General features: G+C 40.5%; 1 protein-coding gene across 7 annotated transcripts in view; it reads right to left on the minus strand.

Annotated features, from left to right (window-relative positions):
* Window positions 1-15132, minus strand: part of LOC128704008 (mucolipin-3) — a 44943-nt gene extending 29811 nt beyond the window's left edge. For 4 of the 7 annotated variants that reach the window (XM_053798904.2, XM_070099222.1, XM_070099221.1 and 1 more), the window contains exons 1-6: window positions 9919-11080; window positions 7041-7254; window positions 6742-6841; window positions 6132-6323; window positions 2954-3107; window positions 1608-1795 (exon numbers count right to left, since the gene is read on the minus strand). In XM_053798904.2, coding sequence (XP_053654879.1) covers window positions 1608-1795; window positions 2954-3107; window positions 6132-6323; window positions 6742-6841; window positions 7041-7254; window positions 9919-10474 — 1404 coding nt within the window. In that variant the 5' untranslated portion in view covers window positions 10475-11080. Of the gene's footprint in view, window positions 1-1607; window positions 1796-2953; window positions 3108-6131; window positions 6324-6741; window positions 6842-7040; window positions 7255-9918; window positions 11081-14980 lie in introns of those variants that run through there. The other 3 variants (XM_070099225.1, XM_070099224.1, XM_053798907.2) reach the window with 3 other exon arrangements.
* Window positions 15133-17243: the final 2111 nt, after the last annotated feature.

Genomic DNA, 17243 nt, shown 5'->3' on the forward strand with positions numbered 1-17243 from the left:
ATTCACTTTTTTCTTCTTTTACATACCCTACCAAACCCATCAACCAACCTCTGCAACTTCTCTTCAGAATCTCCCAAAAGCAGTGTCATCAGCAAAGAGCAATTGTGACAACTCCCACTTTGTTTCAGATTCTTTATCTTTTAATCCCACACCTCTTGCCAACACCCAAGAATTCACTTCTCTTACAATTCCATTTATAAATATGTTGAACAACCATGGTGACATCACACATCTTTGTCTAAGGCCTACTTTTATTAGGAAATAATCTTCCTCTTGCCTACAAACTCTAACCTGAGCCTGACTATCTTCGTAAAGACTCTTCACTACTTTCAGTAACCTACCTCCTATTCCATACATTTGCAACATCTGCCACACTACCCCCCTAGCCACCCTATCATACATCTTTTCCAAATCCATAAATGCCAACTAGTTATATTCGGATGAATCTTATTGTAGCCAACTGGCCCAGTGGCTTACACACTAGCCAGGAACTTTACCACTCACTCACCATGGGTTCAAATCCCACCTGTTCCATGGTTTGTTTACAATTGTGTTATTACGATTTTGCGAGTCATTTTATATACAGCATGTGATTCATGTGTAGATGAAACAAGTTTGAGAAATTGTTTTGTGGGAAACTACCAATCCTCAACCTAATCTATCAAGTATTATTACATAATTGGTATCCGAGACACCTGAAAACACTTTGGTATCATTATTTTGAAAATATCTTGCCAACCTGTGGCTTTATCAATCCAATAGGAGAAAATGGAGGAAAATGTGAAGAAAATGTGAAAAGAGAGTTTGATATAATCAGTCTCTTCATTGTGGCAAAATATTTGCATAATAAATTATTATTATTATTATAATCATGGGGGACCTAGGTAGTAGGCTGGTAGACAGCAGCCGCCCAGGGAGGTACTACCGTCCTGCCAAGTGAGTGTAAAACAGAAACCTGTAATTGTTTTACATGATGGTAGGATTGCTGGTGTCTTTTTTCTGTCTCATAAACATGAAAGATTTCAAGTACATCTTGCTACTTCTACTTACACTTAGGTCACACTACACATGTACAAGCACAAGCATATATATACACCCAACTGGGTTTTCTTCTATTTTCTTTCTTGTTCTTGTTTATTTCCTCTTATCTCCATGGGGAAATGGAACAGAATTCTTCCTCCGTAAGCCATGCGTGTTGTAAGAGGCAACTAAAATGCCGGGAGCAAGGGGCTAGTAACCCCTTCTCCTGTATATATTACTAAATGTAAAAGGAGAAACTTTCGTTTTTCTTTTTGGGCCACCCTGCCTCGGTGGGATACTGCCGGTGTGTTGAAAGAAAAAAATCATGGGGGAGTGCTAAACTCGTAGGATTATACAGTGCATGTGGGGGGGGGGAGATGGAAGGTATTCAGGCTGAATTCAGGGAACCAAAGCACAGATCCAATTCCCTAGATCAAGAGCCCCTCACCCACATCAAGGAACCTCCCTTGAGGGGTTCCACAATAATGATACCAGAGTGTTGCACCAGTGTCTTATTCATAATCACTGAAGTGATGATGTACTGAATTAGTTGTATGAAGCAAGCTCATCCACCTTCCTTCACTAACCTTGTTTGTCATCCGGTAACATTCTGGGGTTTCATAAGGCAAGATCACTCTTAGCTTGATGGTCTTCAGTACAAAATTGAAGGTCGCACTCAGCAGAAGGTCAAAATTTAATGTAAAGTTGTTGTTCTCGAGGAAAGTCTTGGTTGACCACCCTGGAGTGACCTCTGATAATGTGATGTTTATACAAGCTGCGAAGTTAACCAAATATTAATTTATGGAAAAGTTATATTACTAATCACATCAAAAAAGAAGTTAAAAAAACGAAGAACAAGAAGTTGGAGACTCAGTGACCTGACAATCCGTCAAATCTTCTCAATCTAGAAGCAACAGAAGAAAATAACAGTGTGAGGTACATACAGGTAATCATTGTTTAGCAATTTTCCTGTTTTTTCGATATACATGTATACACACCCCTCTGGATTTTCTTTTATTTTCTTACTAGGTCTTGTTCTTGCTTATTTCTTCTTATTTCCATGGGTAAGTGGAACAGAATTCTTCCTCCACAAGCCATGTGTGTCATAAGAGGCGATTTTGAATTACTAAATATCAAAAGAGAAACTTTCCATTTTCTGTTTGGGCCACCCAGCCTCGGTGGGATACGACTGGTTTGTTGAAAGAAGAAGAAATAACCCATCCTGAAATAAACATTGGAAATGAAAACTGCTGACTATCTAGAAAGCATGATCACTCATGATTTCAGGATTTTTTTTTTTTTTTTTTTTAGCATACTGGTCGTTTCCTACCGAGACATTAGTACAGTGGACCCCCGGTTAACGATATTTTTTCACTCCAGAAGTATCTTCAGGTGCCAGTACTGACCGAATTTGTTCCCATAAGAAATATTGTGAAGTAGATTAGTCCATTTCAGACCCCCAAACATACACGTACAAATGCACTTACATAAATACACTTACATAATTGGTTGCATTCGGAGGTAATCGTTATGCGGGGGTCCACTGTAATTTATACAGGAGAAGGAGTTACCAGCCCCTTGCTCCTGGCATTTTAGTTATCTCTTACAACATACATGGTTTATGGAGGAAGAATTCTATTATTATTATTATTTTAATACACTGGCTGTTTCCCACTAAGGCAGGGTGACTTAAAAAAGAAAGAACATTTTCATCATCACTCACTCCATCACTGTCTTGCCAGAGGCATGCCAATACTATAGTTCAAAAACTGCAACATATCCCCACCCCTCCTTCAGACTGTACGCACTATGCTTCCCACCTCCAGGGCTCAAGTCCGGATAACCTGTTTCCGTGAATCATTTCACAAATTATTATTATTATTATTATTATTATTATTCAATATGCTAAGCCATAAAACATACATGTACTTACAAGTGGTTGTATTATTGTTAAGAAAATATGTGTTGTTCCCAAAGAAGGCTTCACCACTGATATAACTTGTGGTACAGAAGAAGGGTGGCACAATGCTGCCATTCTGGTACTCATATTCGTACATCCCGATGGCATCTTCCTGGATATTCGCATACTGAAATAATAACCAGACAAAAATAGTCAACTCACTTAACCCATAAACGGTCCAAACGTATATATACATTCACTACCCCAGTGCCCCGAATATTTTGAAAAATAAAAAATCTTTTTTTTTTTTTTTTTAGTGAAAATGAATAGCACATTTTTCTAATGTTATAGGATTAAAATAAAAAAAAATTAGGGTCAGTACTTACTGAGATATGAGGCTGCAAAGTTGGCACTTCGTGCTCACCTGACGGCAACACAGAGTCAGCCGCTTGCAGAAGTGTTGCCGATATACCATTTTTTCTCATTTTTTTTATATTATTTTATATAATTTTTATGTTCTGATAATTACAATTTATTGTAGTTCTTGTCATTTCATAACCAATCTTTTTTCTGACACTAATATTAGGTACTGAAATTGTACTCAAATTGTCACAAACACGCTGACAGGTGGACATTTACACCTGCCTTGGCTATTTACTATTGTCTAGGAATATATACAAAGTATTTATAGGTCCCAGCAATGTTTTGGATACACAGGAGTATAGAAGAAGAAGGAAGAAGGAGGGAGGAGGAGGAGGAAGAAGGAAGAAATTCCCTTGAAGCAATGTGTAAGACAAGTATTCAGTGACAAGCATCCAGGAGGGCAGTGATAAGATCAGATATGAGATGACATTTGATGGGCTCCAAGGAGGGTGCAGAGATAAGATGAGATAGTGCAGAGATAAGAGGAGATAAGCTATGACATTTGGTGTGCACCAGCAAGGGTGCAGAGATAAGGGATGACATTTGATGAGCTCGTATCTCTGATTATCTGTCTTTCTGTCTTATTTCTCTGTCTGCTTGTCTCTCTGTCTGTCTCAGAGAGAGCCACTGTGAACCAACAGGTATTCTTATACATTATATCTACAAGCACAGTATAGCACTTCAGATTTTTTAGGTTTTCCTAGGTAATTTACACTCTGTATAATTGCATTTGTGTGTACCTGAGAGATAGATAGACAGAAACAGACAGACACACACACACAGAGTTAGACAGACAGAAATAGACAGACAGACCGACAGACCTTAAACTTGGGGTTAACATCACTTTCCTCTTAAAAGGGGAGTGTTAATATGACATTACATCAGTGAATCCTTGGTGTTTGCTCCACTGTTTGCTCTAGCTGGCACTCAATATAACTGGAGCTCCCACAATGTACTAAGTGGTCCCAGATTCTTTTAATACGGTGCACACCGAGTGTTAAGACCCATTCTATGCTGACCAGGCATCTCAGGCCAATCGTACCAAATTTGGAGGCGATCTACACTCGAAGCGTTATGCACGTGAACGTCGATCTATGTTTGGACAGTTTAAGGGTTAAGAATTGAATTTCCTCAATAGCATACGAGTGGAAAATTGACTTTTCAACTAATGGCCATCTATAATAGCCATCTGATTCTCAATCTACTGCATAAAAACAAACATTTACTTAAGTAAGAAGGTAAAATGACTATTAAATAATTAGCCCTGAAAAAACAACAAATCACTCAAGGAAAGAACATACAGTTGATCCTCGCTTTACAATGCTTTGACTTACAATATTTTGACTTTACAATGGCGCAAAAGCAATTACTTTGGAGATGAAACTCGAGATAATTACCAAACACGAAGGAGGAAAGTCCGTAACTTGTATTCATTTATCTACTTCTCAGTACTGGTATTTAGTTGTTGTTTTTTATGAACATGCTACATTGGCCATTTCCCACCGAGGGCTGACCCGAAAAAAGAAGAAACTCTTTTGGTTACAGTAATTACGGTATCTGTTTATTTACTTATTTAGTGATAGCATTTATTTATTTATTTATTTATCACATTATCATATTCATATTCAACTTACAATATTTTCAACTTACGATGGGTTCATGGGAACATAGCCCCATTGTAAGATGAGGAGTGCCTACTGCGGTTGGAACAACTTATGACTAACAAACAAATTGAAAATGAAATTGGACAGTTTTCATTTCTCCTGGACAACAATCAAATTGCTAGTGAACTTGACAGTGGTCCAAGGTGCACTGTAACATCATCTAGTTATGTCTCCAGTTTATTAGATAGTTGTGAGCAAGTTTTTTTTTTTTTTTAACAAACTGGCCATATTCCACCAAAGCAGGGTGGCCCAAAAGGAAAAACAAATATATTCAAGAGAAGGGGTTACTAGCCCCTTGCTCCCGGCATGTTAGTCACCTCTCAACGCACATGGCTTAAGGAGGAAGAATTCTGTTCCATTTCCCCATGGAGATAAGAGGAAATAAACAAGAACAAGAACTAGTAAGAAAATAGTAGAAAACCCAGAGGTGTGTGTGTATATATATGCTTGTACATGCATGTGTAGTGTGACCTAAGTGTAAGTAGAAGTAGCAAGACATACCCGAAATCTTGCATGTTTATGAGACAGAAAAAGACACCAGCAATCCTACCATCATGTAAAACAATTACAGGCTTCCATTTTACACGTGAGAAAGTTATGCTGGATAAAAAACAACAGCAACAATCTATCCCAAGACATCTCAAAATACTGTAACGGAAGCCAAGTACAATTTACTGTATAGTAAACCTTTAATATATTGGACCCCTATATAACAGCCTTTTAAGAAATAGAAAAGTTGTACTGGTACTTTAAACTTCTTTATTTTCACTGTTTATTGCAATATAACTGTGAAATACTAAATTTGGTATATATAGAAGAGTACACGTACTTAGGTGCTTTTTTTAACATTATTGCGATTTAGTAATAAATCACAATCCTGTATAAATATGTTAGGTAAAAGGACACGTGCAACTAATGTGACATTTTAGTGTGGCAATGTTTCTCTTGACAAAGCTCCAGGAGAGCAAAACACTGCCACAATAAACTGTCACATTAGTTGCACTTGTATCCTTTTACCTAACAGACACTTGGACAATTTCCCTATTAATAGACATTCAGACAATTCCCCTATTAATCCACTTCAAAAATTTACTGTAGTATACGTATTTTAAAGTAAAGCTTACCGTTGTTATTGCATAATCTAAGAAAGCAAAGAACTCCGACTGCTTATAAACAGCTAATGGACCACCAGCTGGAGGATATACTTGTATTTCCCTTGATGTATCCCAGTTCTTGATGAATAAGTGAGAAAATGAGATTTTGGTGTCCCATAGATAATTTACATGATTGAAGCGTTGCTCGGCAAACAGGCACAGCTGAAACACGGGAATTTACATGAATAATGTTGTAAACAGGAACAGCTGAAGCACAGGGGATACACATGAACAATGCTGTAGTACCAATGCAGGAGTCGAGTCAGAACTTCTATGCTGGGAGGGGTTAGGGGGTCGCTTTCTGGCAGGAATGGGGGAGCTGGAGATGTGTTTTAAATCAGCATCATTATTATTGCCATTTTTATTGGAGGAAGTTCTGTAGGGGCTCAGGGAATTTTGAGGGAGGGCTGATTTAATCCCCTCCCCCTCACCTTGGCAATGTATGGTACTCTGCCAATTATCTGCAGTATTGTAATACAGTATCTCTATTACCTCATACAATGGCTTCCTACAGTATGAAAAGCAACCTTGTATTAAACATCTCTTACTATCTGCTTAAGCAAGAAGAAAAAATCCTCACCTGTACTGTCACAACAATGATTTTAATTACTTGGAGCAAAAGCTTCCATGGAAAACGTCGTCGAGCATGCCATTTTTCTTTGGGGTTCATGAAAAAGAACCTGTGGAGAAACAAAAGCTTAACTGCTTTGCATGCATCTTATAACATAGCTACAAATAAAAGAGAGGAAATAAGAAAGTAGAACAGAAAAAAACATTATTTAACTTGTAGTAAACAAATTATTTATTACTGTATAACAAATATTGGGCAAAAATTATATCAGTACATAGATGTTGTAAATCAAAGAACAATGTCCTTACTTGAGCCTACGTCTCATGGTGTCTGCAGTTATCTCAGAGTTGAAGAGTCCTGTTGTGGTATCTGTAGTGGTGGAATCATCAAGGTGATTGCAGTGCCCAATGCTGCTCACGCTGGATGCAATTGAGCCGTAATTTGAACCCCCACCGTGGTTAGCCATTGTCACTTTGATCTTGGGTGGAGCCTGTCCCAATGCTTGTGCCATCTTCTCCAGCTCTAGAATTATATTAATTTTATCACAAGAGTTATTCAATTAAATAAAAATTCTGCAGTTATCACAGTGCACAAACTCTTCAAAAACAAAAAACATTAAATGTATTAGTATTATTAGTACTATAGTACATGTTACTGGAATACATTCAAGGGTTAACTGAATTATTGCCAGGTTTCCTTAAGGACCATTAAGCTTTCCTACAATCTATTAAAATACTCTCATATAAATTACTTAAGATAAAACAACACCAGGCAAACAATGGAAAGAATTATTACTATATGACCTTCAATTACAGTAGTCATATTCCCTTAAGTTCAATAAACTGTTATCTACATTACCATACATGTAGGAGAAAATTTTTGTAATGTTGTATATATACAGAGTTATCAAAGAAATCCTTATCAAGATACAGTATATCTAATGTAGATAATTCCAACATATTAGATAATTATCAACTTGTCGGTTTTCTAAAGTATTTACACAAATATCAGATGTTTATAATGTGAGAAGTATTAATACATGTTTGACAGGTGGGGCCAGGAGCTATATTGTAGCTCTTGCAAACAACATTTTGTACAGTATAATTAGTCTGATGAATTAATATGGAAGTTATATTATACCTGCTTTGCCATTTCTTACACAACGTCTTCACACTAAAGCATTATTACAACTATTAAGTCTACTAGAATAGTATGTATGTGTGAAACACACAGGTGGAAACACTGCACGTGTTTCCTTACACCTGTTGTCCTGTTAACCTAGCAGCAAGTAGCTACCTGGGTGTTAGTCGACTGGTGTGGGTCGCATCCTGGGGAACATGATTACATAAAGTTACCTGCATAACCAGAGTTTTTCTATATAGTATGCTACTGATGTCAGCTAGGTCTGTATTAGTTGTAGAAATAAAGATTACTATTATTAATATCAGTATTGATATACAGTACTGGTATTTAATACAGTATTAAGCATCCTTGCCTGTGTACAAAACCTCAGTAGATTAACTTATTAGAATTCTAACCTGCCTATTTCCAAATTACAAACCTCTATGTCAAAGTTATTCATTTATATATATGTAATGAATAATGCACTGCAAAAATACTGCAGGTAATGAGAATCTTGTAATTTACAGCGAACATGTCATTACTTCCCAAAGCGTACAAATTGAGTCACTATGCTTAAGTTGATGTTATTGTTGTAATAATGTTGGTAGAATTATCAACAATATGTAAAGTAAAAGGACACAAGTGCAACTAATGTGACATTTTATTGTGGCAACGTTTCGCTCTCCAGGTAACGGCTTGACAAAGCTCCTGGAGAGCGAAACGTTGCCACAATAAAATGTCACATAAGTTGCACTTGTGATGTTATTGTTATTAGGGTTTTAAAAGCTAATGACAAAGTACAGGAAGGAAAACTGCCTAATTTGGGCAGAAAGAAAACTGGGACAAGTGTCCATAAAGAATAAAAAGGCACAACACTGTGACTGAAACAATACACAAATAACCTGAATATAGGCGAAATCTATGATGACGCTGCAGTCCAGCTAGTTAATGGTCCTATGTGTGGGTTATTTGTGACATGTATCCATAAATATGAGGGGAAACAAATTAGAAGTGGTGGATCTGACACACTAAACTCCAACAAAATGAAGAGTGTAACACTTTTCCCTTCAAAGTCAGCAAAAATTTGCTTCCCCCTACAGTGGGACATATAACCACAATATGAAAAAGCTAATGTGCCTAGCAAGTAAAAAATAACAAAGACAATCATCCCCTCCTTCCCCTCCCCCACCAAAAAAAAAAGGATTTGGGAAGAAGTTGCAGATGCTGAGGTTGGAAGGAAACACCCACACCAGAGGCAGACATAAATGTCTCACTTATTATAATTAAAAGGGCAATTCTATGTGAACAATGTCTAGTTACCCAAATATATATACTGCTGAAATTGAGCCACTTTGATAGACATAATAATAATAATAATAATAATAATAATAATAATAATAATAATAATAATAATAATAATAATAATAATAATAATAATAATAATAATAATATTTAATTCTACTAGTAGTATATGTACTAGGTATACAGACCACAGTTGACATCAGTGACATACTGCTACATAGAAAGCCCCATTTTATGCAGTGCATTTTGGGCAGATTAGGTCAATTTTGTCCCCAGGATGCAACCCAGTCCAGTCCACTAACACCCAGGTGCCTATTTTACTGCTAGATGAACATGGACGGCAGGTGTCTTAATGAAATATGTCCTAATGTTTCCAGCCATACCGGGGATCAACCCCCGGACCACAGTGTGTGTAAGCCGAGTTGTCTCTGTGTTGGTACTAAGATACTTGTGATGAAACATTTCCTTTATAAATGTCTTAATCGGTGTATCTCTCACCTACATCTTGCCGATACCACCAATACCACTTACACCACCTGCTTTCATAAGTATGTGTAACCTAACTTAACCTATTAACCAGTCGATACTCAACTGTCATATAAACAGCCTTTAACGAACCATTATCCAGTTGCTAGCCAACCAGACGCTTCCCAATTAAAAAGCTAAGATCCCACATACACTATACGCACATCATCAACAAAGGCAATATACAGCACAGAGACTACCGGAGGCACCATGCATTGACGAAGTGAGTCAACAAACCGTCTTCGCTCTCGGTAACCCCAGACCAGGAACCAGATCGGCCTCGCTTGTTACGTGCGCTGATGGGCCTCCGCGGCATAGTCCTATGTGAGGTTTGGGGTTTATGGAAATGAGCCTCGTCCTTCTCACCCTGGTAGGTTAGGTCAGCTTGATGGTGGGGTAGATCAGCTTGATGGTGGGGTAGGTCAGCTTGATGGTGGGGTAGGTCAGCTTGATGGTGGGGTAGGTCAGCTTGATGGTGGGGTAGGTCAGCTTGATGGTGGGGTAGATCAGCTTGATGGTGGGGTAGGTCAGCTTGATGGTGGGGTAGGTCAGCTTGATGGTGGAATTGATTATCTGGGCAGTACGACAGACCAGCTGGCTGACATGACACACCAGCTGGCTGACATGACACACCAGCTGGCTGACATGACAGATCACCCAGGCTACCTCCTACCCTCGTCTCCTCCCCCTGACCACCAGCAGTGACCCTGGCCTCCACCTCCTCCTTGACCTCCACTCTCTCATCTCGTGACCCTCTCCTCCTATGGCACTGTCCCAGGTTGGCAGGGTTCATCTTGGAGGTTCAGATCACTCAAAAATCATGGAGAACAGCGTGTGTAGACGTCACAAAAGGCTACATTACACTGACTTTGTTGATGTTGTTCTCACTCAGCTGATTATCTGACGTCAACAATGGCCGACCATTCTAAAATTATCCTCTTTTTTATTTGTACTGCCCAAGTTCATTTAGGTACAGGTACACAAATAAGTACATTTACACAAATTATCATATATAGTAGCGTGTGTGTATATTGCATAGGATAACTCAAAACAGTCAAAGGTGACTTATTTCCCCTGGCGTTCCTGTTTTCTGCTGGGTCCTTTGTTATTTCCTTTTGTGTCCTTGATGTTCATTAGGATCCTTGATTATGTCCGTTAGGGTCCTTGTTTAATTTCACTGGGGTCCTTGTTTATTTCCATTAGGATCCTTGTTTATTTCCATTGGGATCCTTGTTTATTTCCATTGAGATCCTTGCTTATTTCCATTAGGATCCTTGCTTATTTCCATTGGGATCCTTGCTTATTTCCACTTGGGTCCAATGACACAATGTGGGAAAAATAATAATTCATTCTCTGGGGCCAAGAACCAAGAGAACCGGGAATCGAACCACCCCACACTCTGGAGACAGACAAAGACAGAACATTACCATGAGTCAGTGTATAGAACACGTCTGCTTCCGCTCAGACACGTTCATTTCCTGAGCCCAAGTTAAATGTCACACTAATATTTTGTTTACCATTGCGTAGAACTCTATATCTTTATTGTTTTAATGTTCACCTCCACCAAGATATTCCTGTCTGACACAGGAACATCTTGGGATCTTAATACAGGGAATTCTTCACTTGCCTAACCCTTGGGCACGACCTACTTCCACATTGGTCAAATGTGATACCACTTACGACTGCTGCACCTCTCCTGCCTACGGTATATAAGCTACTTCTTCCCACATATGCTGTATTCTTTTCTAGATTGATGGAGTGATCACATAGACTCGAGGTTGAGGGACTGATTACCTCCAACCCCTGCTCTTCACCATTCTCCTGTGTATGGACTGTTGAAGCCACTGTGGCGAAACGTTTCCTTATTAAAATACCCAAGTGTTGCACATGTGTCTAATTTATCAACTTGTCGGTTCTCTGAACCATTAATCTACAAATATAAAGTGAGCAGTTGTAATATAAACTACATCTTCAAGGGTGATGGACTGATTACATCGTCCTGACATATCTACTGCTTCTGCTGCCTCTGTATTTAACTGAAGAAGCCTGCTTTGAAGGCGAAACGTTTCGGAATAAGATACCTAACCTTTAAGCTTGTGTTGAAACACGATCTCTCGATAGTTTTTACAGTATATCCAGCACAAATTTCAACTGATCTTTATAGAACTTTGTAGACTGGTACAACACGTAGTAACTGGTCTGACTGTTAAGTGGTACAACACGTAGTAACTGGTCTGACTGTTAAGTGGTACAACACGTAGTAACTGGTCTGACTGTTAAGTGGTACAACACGTAGTAACTGGTCTGACTGTTAAGTGGTACAACACGTAGTAACTGGTCTGACTGTTAAGTGGTACAACACGTAGTAACTGGTCTGACTGTTAAGTGGTACAACACGTAGTAACTGGTCTGACTATTAAGTGGTACAACACGTAGTAACTGGTCTGACTGTAAGTGGTACAACACGTAGTAACTGGTCTGACCGTAAGTGGTACAACACGTAGTAACTGGTCTGACCGTAAGTGGTACAACACGTAGTAACTGGTCTGACTGTTAAGTGGTACAACACGTAGTAACTGGTCTGACCGTAAGTGGTACAACACGTAGTAACTGGTCTGACTGTTAAGTGGTACAACACGTAGTAACTGGTCTGACTGTTAAGTGGTACAACACGTAGTAACTGGTCTGACTGTTAAGTGGTACAACACGTAGTAACTGGTCTGACCGTAAGTGGTACAACACGTAGTAACTGGTCTGACTGTTAAGTGGTACAACACGTAGTAACTGGTCTGACTATTAAGTGGTACAACACGTAGTAACTGGTCTGACTGTAAGTGGTACAACACGTAGTAACTGGTCTGACCGTAAGTGGTACAACACGTAGTAACTGGTCTGACCGTAAGTGGTACAACACGTAGTAATTGGCCGGAACGTAACTGCAGACTGTTAATATCAAGTCTAGCCCCCTTACACCTCAGCCACAGAAAAGTAGTAGTAGTAGTAGTAGTAGTAGTAGTAGTAGTAGTAGTAGTAGTAGTAGTAGTAGTAGTAGTAGTAGTAGTAGTAGCAGTAGTAGTAGTAGTAGCAGTAGTAGTAGCAGTAGTAGTAGTAAATAATGTACAGCTTACTGAGGTAGACAATAAGAGTGGATCAACACTTGAGTAGGTCTACTGGCCTATACCATATTAATGGCCCATGCTAGGCAGCTCTAACTCACACCCACCCACACCCATTCAGAACTACAAGAACATAAAAACTAATGTCAAGACGATGTAATCAGTCCATCACCCTAACCCATCATTTTGGGAAGGACCTACTTTCACTGGGAAATCCCGCCTACCAGTGACTATGTCCTCGTCTGCTACACGTCCTTATCCACTGACGCCTATATAACCGCCAGTCTTCTTCCCTTTGCTCCAGATTCTCCACCACCACGATGCTGTGAACACTAACTCCAAGGCTGAAGGACTGATTACCTCATCTTTTGTGGTAGGTAAGACACATAGGCAACAGTTAGGCAACTTTATTCCGAAACGTTTCTCCTATACAGTAGGCTTCTTCAGTCGAATACAGAAAGTAGGCAGGAACAGTAGAGATGCGAAGACGATGTAATCAGTCCATCACCCTTGAAGTCTTTGAATTTAAGGTTGTCAGTCCCTCAGCCTGGAGAAGTTCAGTTCCATAGTCAGGAACTATCTATGGAACTGAACTCCAGGCTGAGGGACTGACAACCTTAAATTCTACGACTTCAAGGGTGATGGAATGATTACATCGTCTTCACATCTCTACTGTTCCTGCCTACTTTCTGTATTCGACTGAAGAAGCCTACTGTGTAGGCGAAACGTTTCGGAATAAAGTTGCCTAACTGTTGCCTATGTGTCTTACCTACCAACCTGTCGGTATTGTATACCATTTTGCTCATCTTTTGCATATAGTTCTACTGTCTTCTAATTATGTCCAAGAATCTGTATTGATAAAGCCACTGGATGGCGAAACGTCTACAATAAAGATATCCAGATTTTTGCACATGTGTCTTAACTTTCACAATAAAGTTACCCAAATGTTGTACAAGTGTCTTATTTATCAACCTGTTCGTTTTCTAAACCATTTATACAATAATAAGAATGATGGAACACTTGCGGTAGGCCTACTGGCCCATCCTAGGCACGTCGAACTCACACACTCGTCCGATCTGTATTTGAAGGGACCCAGAGATAAGCCTCGCTCAGTTATTTATTTATTTAGCGTAAGTTGTACAAGGAATGTTAAGGGAGGTCACAGCTTAGAGCTTTTAGGAAGCTAAAAGGGAGGTACAGCCTCGTACAGATGGAGGAAGCTAAGAGGGAGATACAGCCTCGTACAGCTGGAGGAAGCTAAGAGGGAGATACAGCCTCGTAGAGCTGGAGGAAGCTAAGAGGGAGATACAGCCTCGTAGAGCTGGAGGAAGCTATGAGGTTGTATCCCTCTCTTAGCTTCCTCCAGCTCTACACCTGACCTAACTAGGTTAAGGCATTGGCTTAAGCCGGTAGGAGACTTGGACCTGCCTCGCATGGGCCAGTAGGCCTGCTGCAGTGTTCATTCTCTCTTATGTTCTTATTGTATACCATCGAAGAATATATCCGGGGGCATAATAATAGTAATAATAATGTTTATTTCTCCCAGTACATGGTACAACTTATACAGACCATAGCTCACACCAATGACATACTGCTGTATAGAAAATCCCTTGTTATGCTGAGTATTTTCCGCAACTTAGGTGAATTTTGTCCCCAGGATGCCGCCCACACCAGTCCGCTAACACCCAGGTACATATTTTACTGCTAGGTCAACAGAGACAGCAGGTGTCTTAAGAAAATACGCCCCAGTGATTCCACCCGTACCGGGAATCGAACCAAGGACACTCGATGTGCGAGCTGAGTGCGCTACCAACCCAGCTACGGGACAGGAGTGACTTGGGTGTTAGTTGACTCTTGTTGGTAGCATCCTGGGGGAGGGGTGGTAGCCTAGAGCTAGACTTCGCAATAAATTAAGATAGGACAAGCACCTGAAGTCGGTACCTGACCAGCCGGGCTGTGGCTCGTACGTTGGATTGCGTGCAGCCAGCAGCAACAGCCTGGTTGATCAGGCTCTGATCCACCAGGAGGCCTGGTCACAGACCGGGCCCCGGGGGGGTTGATCCCCGGAACTCTCTCCAGGTAAACTCCAGGATAACCTCCCCGAAAAAAACACACTGACTTATTTCCATTGGGATCCTTGTAATATCTTATTAAATTAAAGCCAAACGTGAACAAACACCTACCAGCAATATCTGAGTGGCGAAGTTTGAGAGGTTTACAGGTGTTCCTCATGGTAATGCCAGCGCTGGACAACATATTAATGTGTAGATGGCGGTATGGAAGTGTCTCTCCCAACACCACCTGCAGCCAAACTCTCTCTCACTTCTACTAAACACACTCCACTGATGTCTCACATTCCTGGTAATAATCAAGATATTATCCGCATGTCTGCGTTATCATGTCGACTATATATCTGTCCCTTTATCCTACCAGAGTCACTGTTTCCTTTCCATTACTTAGCAGATCAATAAGTCACATAATCTCCACTTAATTAATATCATCTAGTCAAAGAAATACGTATTTTTAAGTCACAATAGTTTAGAAATTTATGTCAAGTCATGTAAACAGTGTTTCGAAACTTATCGATAGATTATCGCATTCCATTGTTAGCTGACCGCTTTTATTAGTGTTGTTCTGATAACATGTTGTTCAACATTTGTGGAAGTGGAGAATGTTAACTCATAACATTGCAGAATTAATAATGAGAACAGAGGAGTGCTACAGTAGGCTTTCTGGTTCTGTAGATTTTGTGGTACGGGCCCATGCTAGGCAGGTATTATTGAGCCATGCTGGACAGGTACTAGTGAATCATGCTAGGCAGGTACTGCTGGCACATGCTAGACAGGTATTACTGAGCCATGCTGGACAGGTACTAGTGAATCATGCTAGGCAGGTACTGCTGGCACATGCTAGACAGGTATTACTGAGCCATGCTGGACAGGTACTAGTGAATCATGCTAGGCAGGTACTGCTGGCACATGCTAGGTAGGTATTACTGAGCCATGCTGGACAGGTACTAGTGAATCATGCTAGGCAGGTACTGCTGGCACATGCTAGGCAGGTATTATTGAGCCATGCTGGACAGGTACTAGTGAATCATGCTAGGCAGGTACTGCTGGCACATGCTAGGTAGGTATTACTGAGCCATGCTGGACAGGTACTAGTGAATCATGCTAGGCAGGTACTGCTGGCACATGCTAGACAGGTATTACTGAGCCATGCTAGACAGGTACTACTGAATCATGCTAGGCAGGTACTGCTGGCCCATGCTAGGCAAGTATTACTGAGCCATGCTAGACAGGTACTACTGAATCATGCTAGGCAGGTACTGCTTGCCCATGCTAGGCAAGTATTACTGAGCCATGCTAGACAGGTACTACTGAATCATGCTAGGCAGGTACTGCTGGCCCATGCTAGGCAAGTATTACTGAGCCATGCTAGACAGGTACTAGTGAATCATGCTAGGCAGGTACTGCTGGCACGTGCTAGGTAGGTATTACTGAGCCATGCTGGACAGGTGCTACTGAATCATGCTAGGCAGGTACTGCTGGCCCATGCTAGGCAGGTATTACTGAGCCATGCTAGACAGGTACTACTGAATCATGCTAGGCAGGTACTGCTGGCCCATGCTAGACAGGTATTACTGAGCCATGCTAGACAGGTACTACTGAATCATGCTAGGCAGGTACTGCTGGCCCATGCTAGGCAAGTATTACTGAGCCATGCTAGACAGGTACTACTGAATCATGCTAGGCAGGTACTGCTGGCCCATGCTAGACAGGTATTACTGAGCCATGCTAGACAGGTACTAGTGAATCATGCTAGGCAGGTACTGCTGGCCCATGCTAGACAGGTATTACTGAGCCATGCTAGACAGGTACTACTGAATCATGCTAGGCAGGTACTGCTGGCCCATGCTAGGTAAGTCCTACTGGCCCATGTTAGGCAGATCCTATTGGCCCCTGCTAGGCAGGTACTGCTGAACTATGCTAGGCAGGCCTTACTGGCCCATGTTAGATATATCCTACTGACTAATGCTAAGTAGGCCTTACTAAACCATTATCACTTGTGTACATGCTTAACCTATTTCTGAAGCTACGCAAAGTGCCCATTGTAAATGTTGGTCTTCTAAAGAAAATAAGGAGAAAGGAGTGCCTTGATGTTGGTGAAGGATCCTTGATGTTAGTGAAGGATCCTTGATGTTAGTGAAGGACTCTTGATGTAAGGAACTGCTGTCTACCTTGTTCCTCCTAGACCAACTCTCACTACCCATCATGTCCCAGGTACTGCATAGCGAATCTCTTCTTCATGGTTATAAATAATAATATAGAAATTGATTTAGATGTTCTCCCTCAGCCTGAAGATGTCTTCAACCTCACTGTCTTGAGCATGGGAAAGAAGCTGGTGTTTGACAGTACAGTCACGACACTTCTGTCAGACTTCAGG

This window comes from Cherax quadricarinatus, chromosome 66 (genome assembly GCF_038502225.1).
Source record: "Cherax quadricarinatus isolate ZL_2023a chromosome 66, ASM3850222v1, whole genome shotgun sequence".
Taxonomy (NCBI): domain Eukaryota; kingdom Metazoa; phylum Arthropoda; class Malacostraca; order Decapoda; family Parastacidae; genus Cherax; species Cherax quadricarinatus.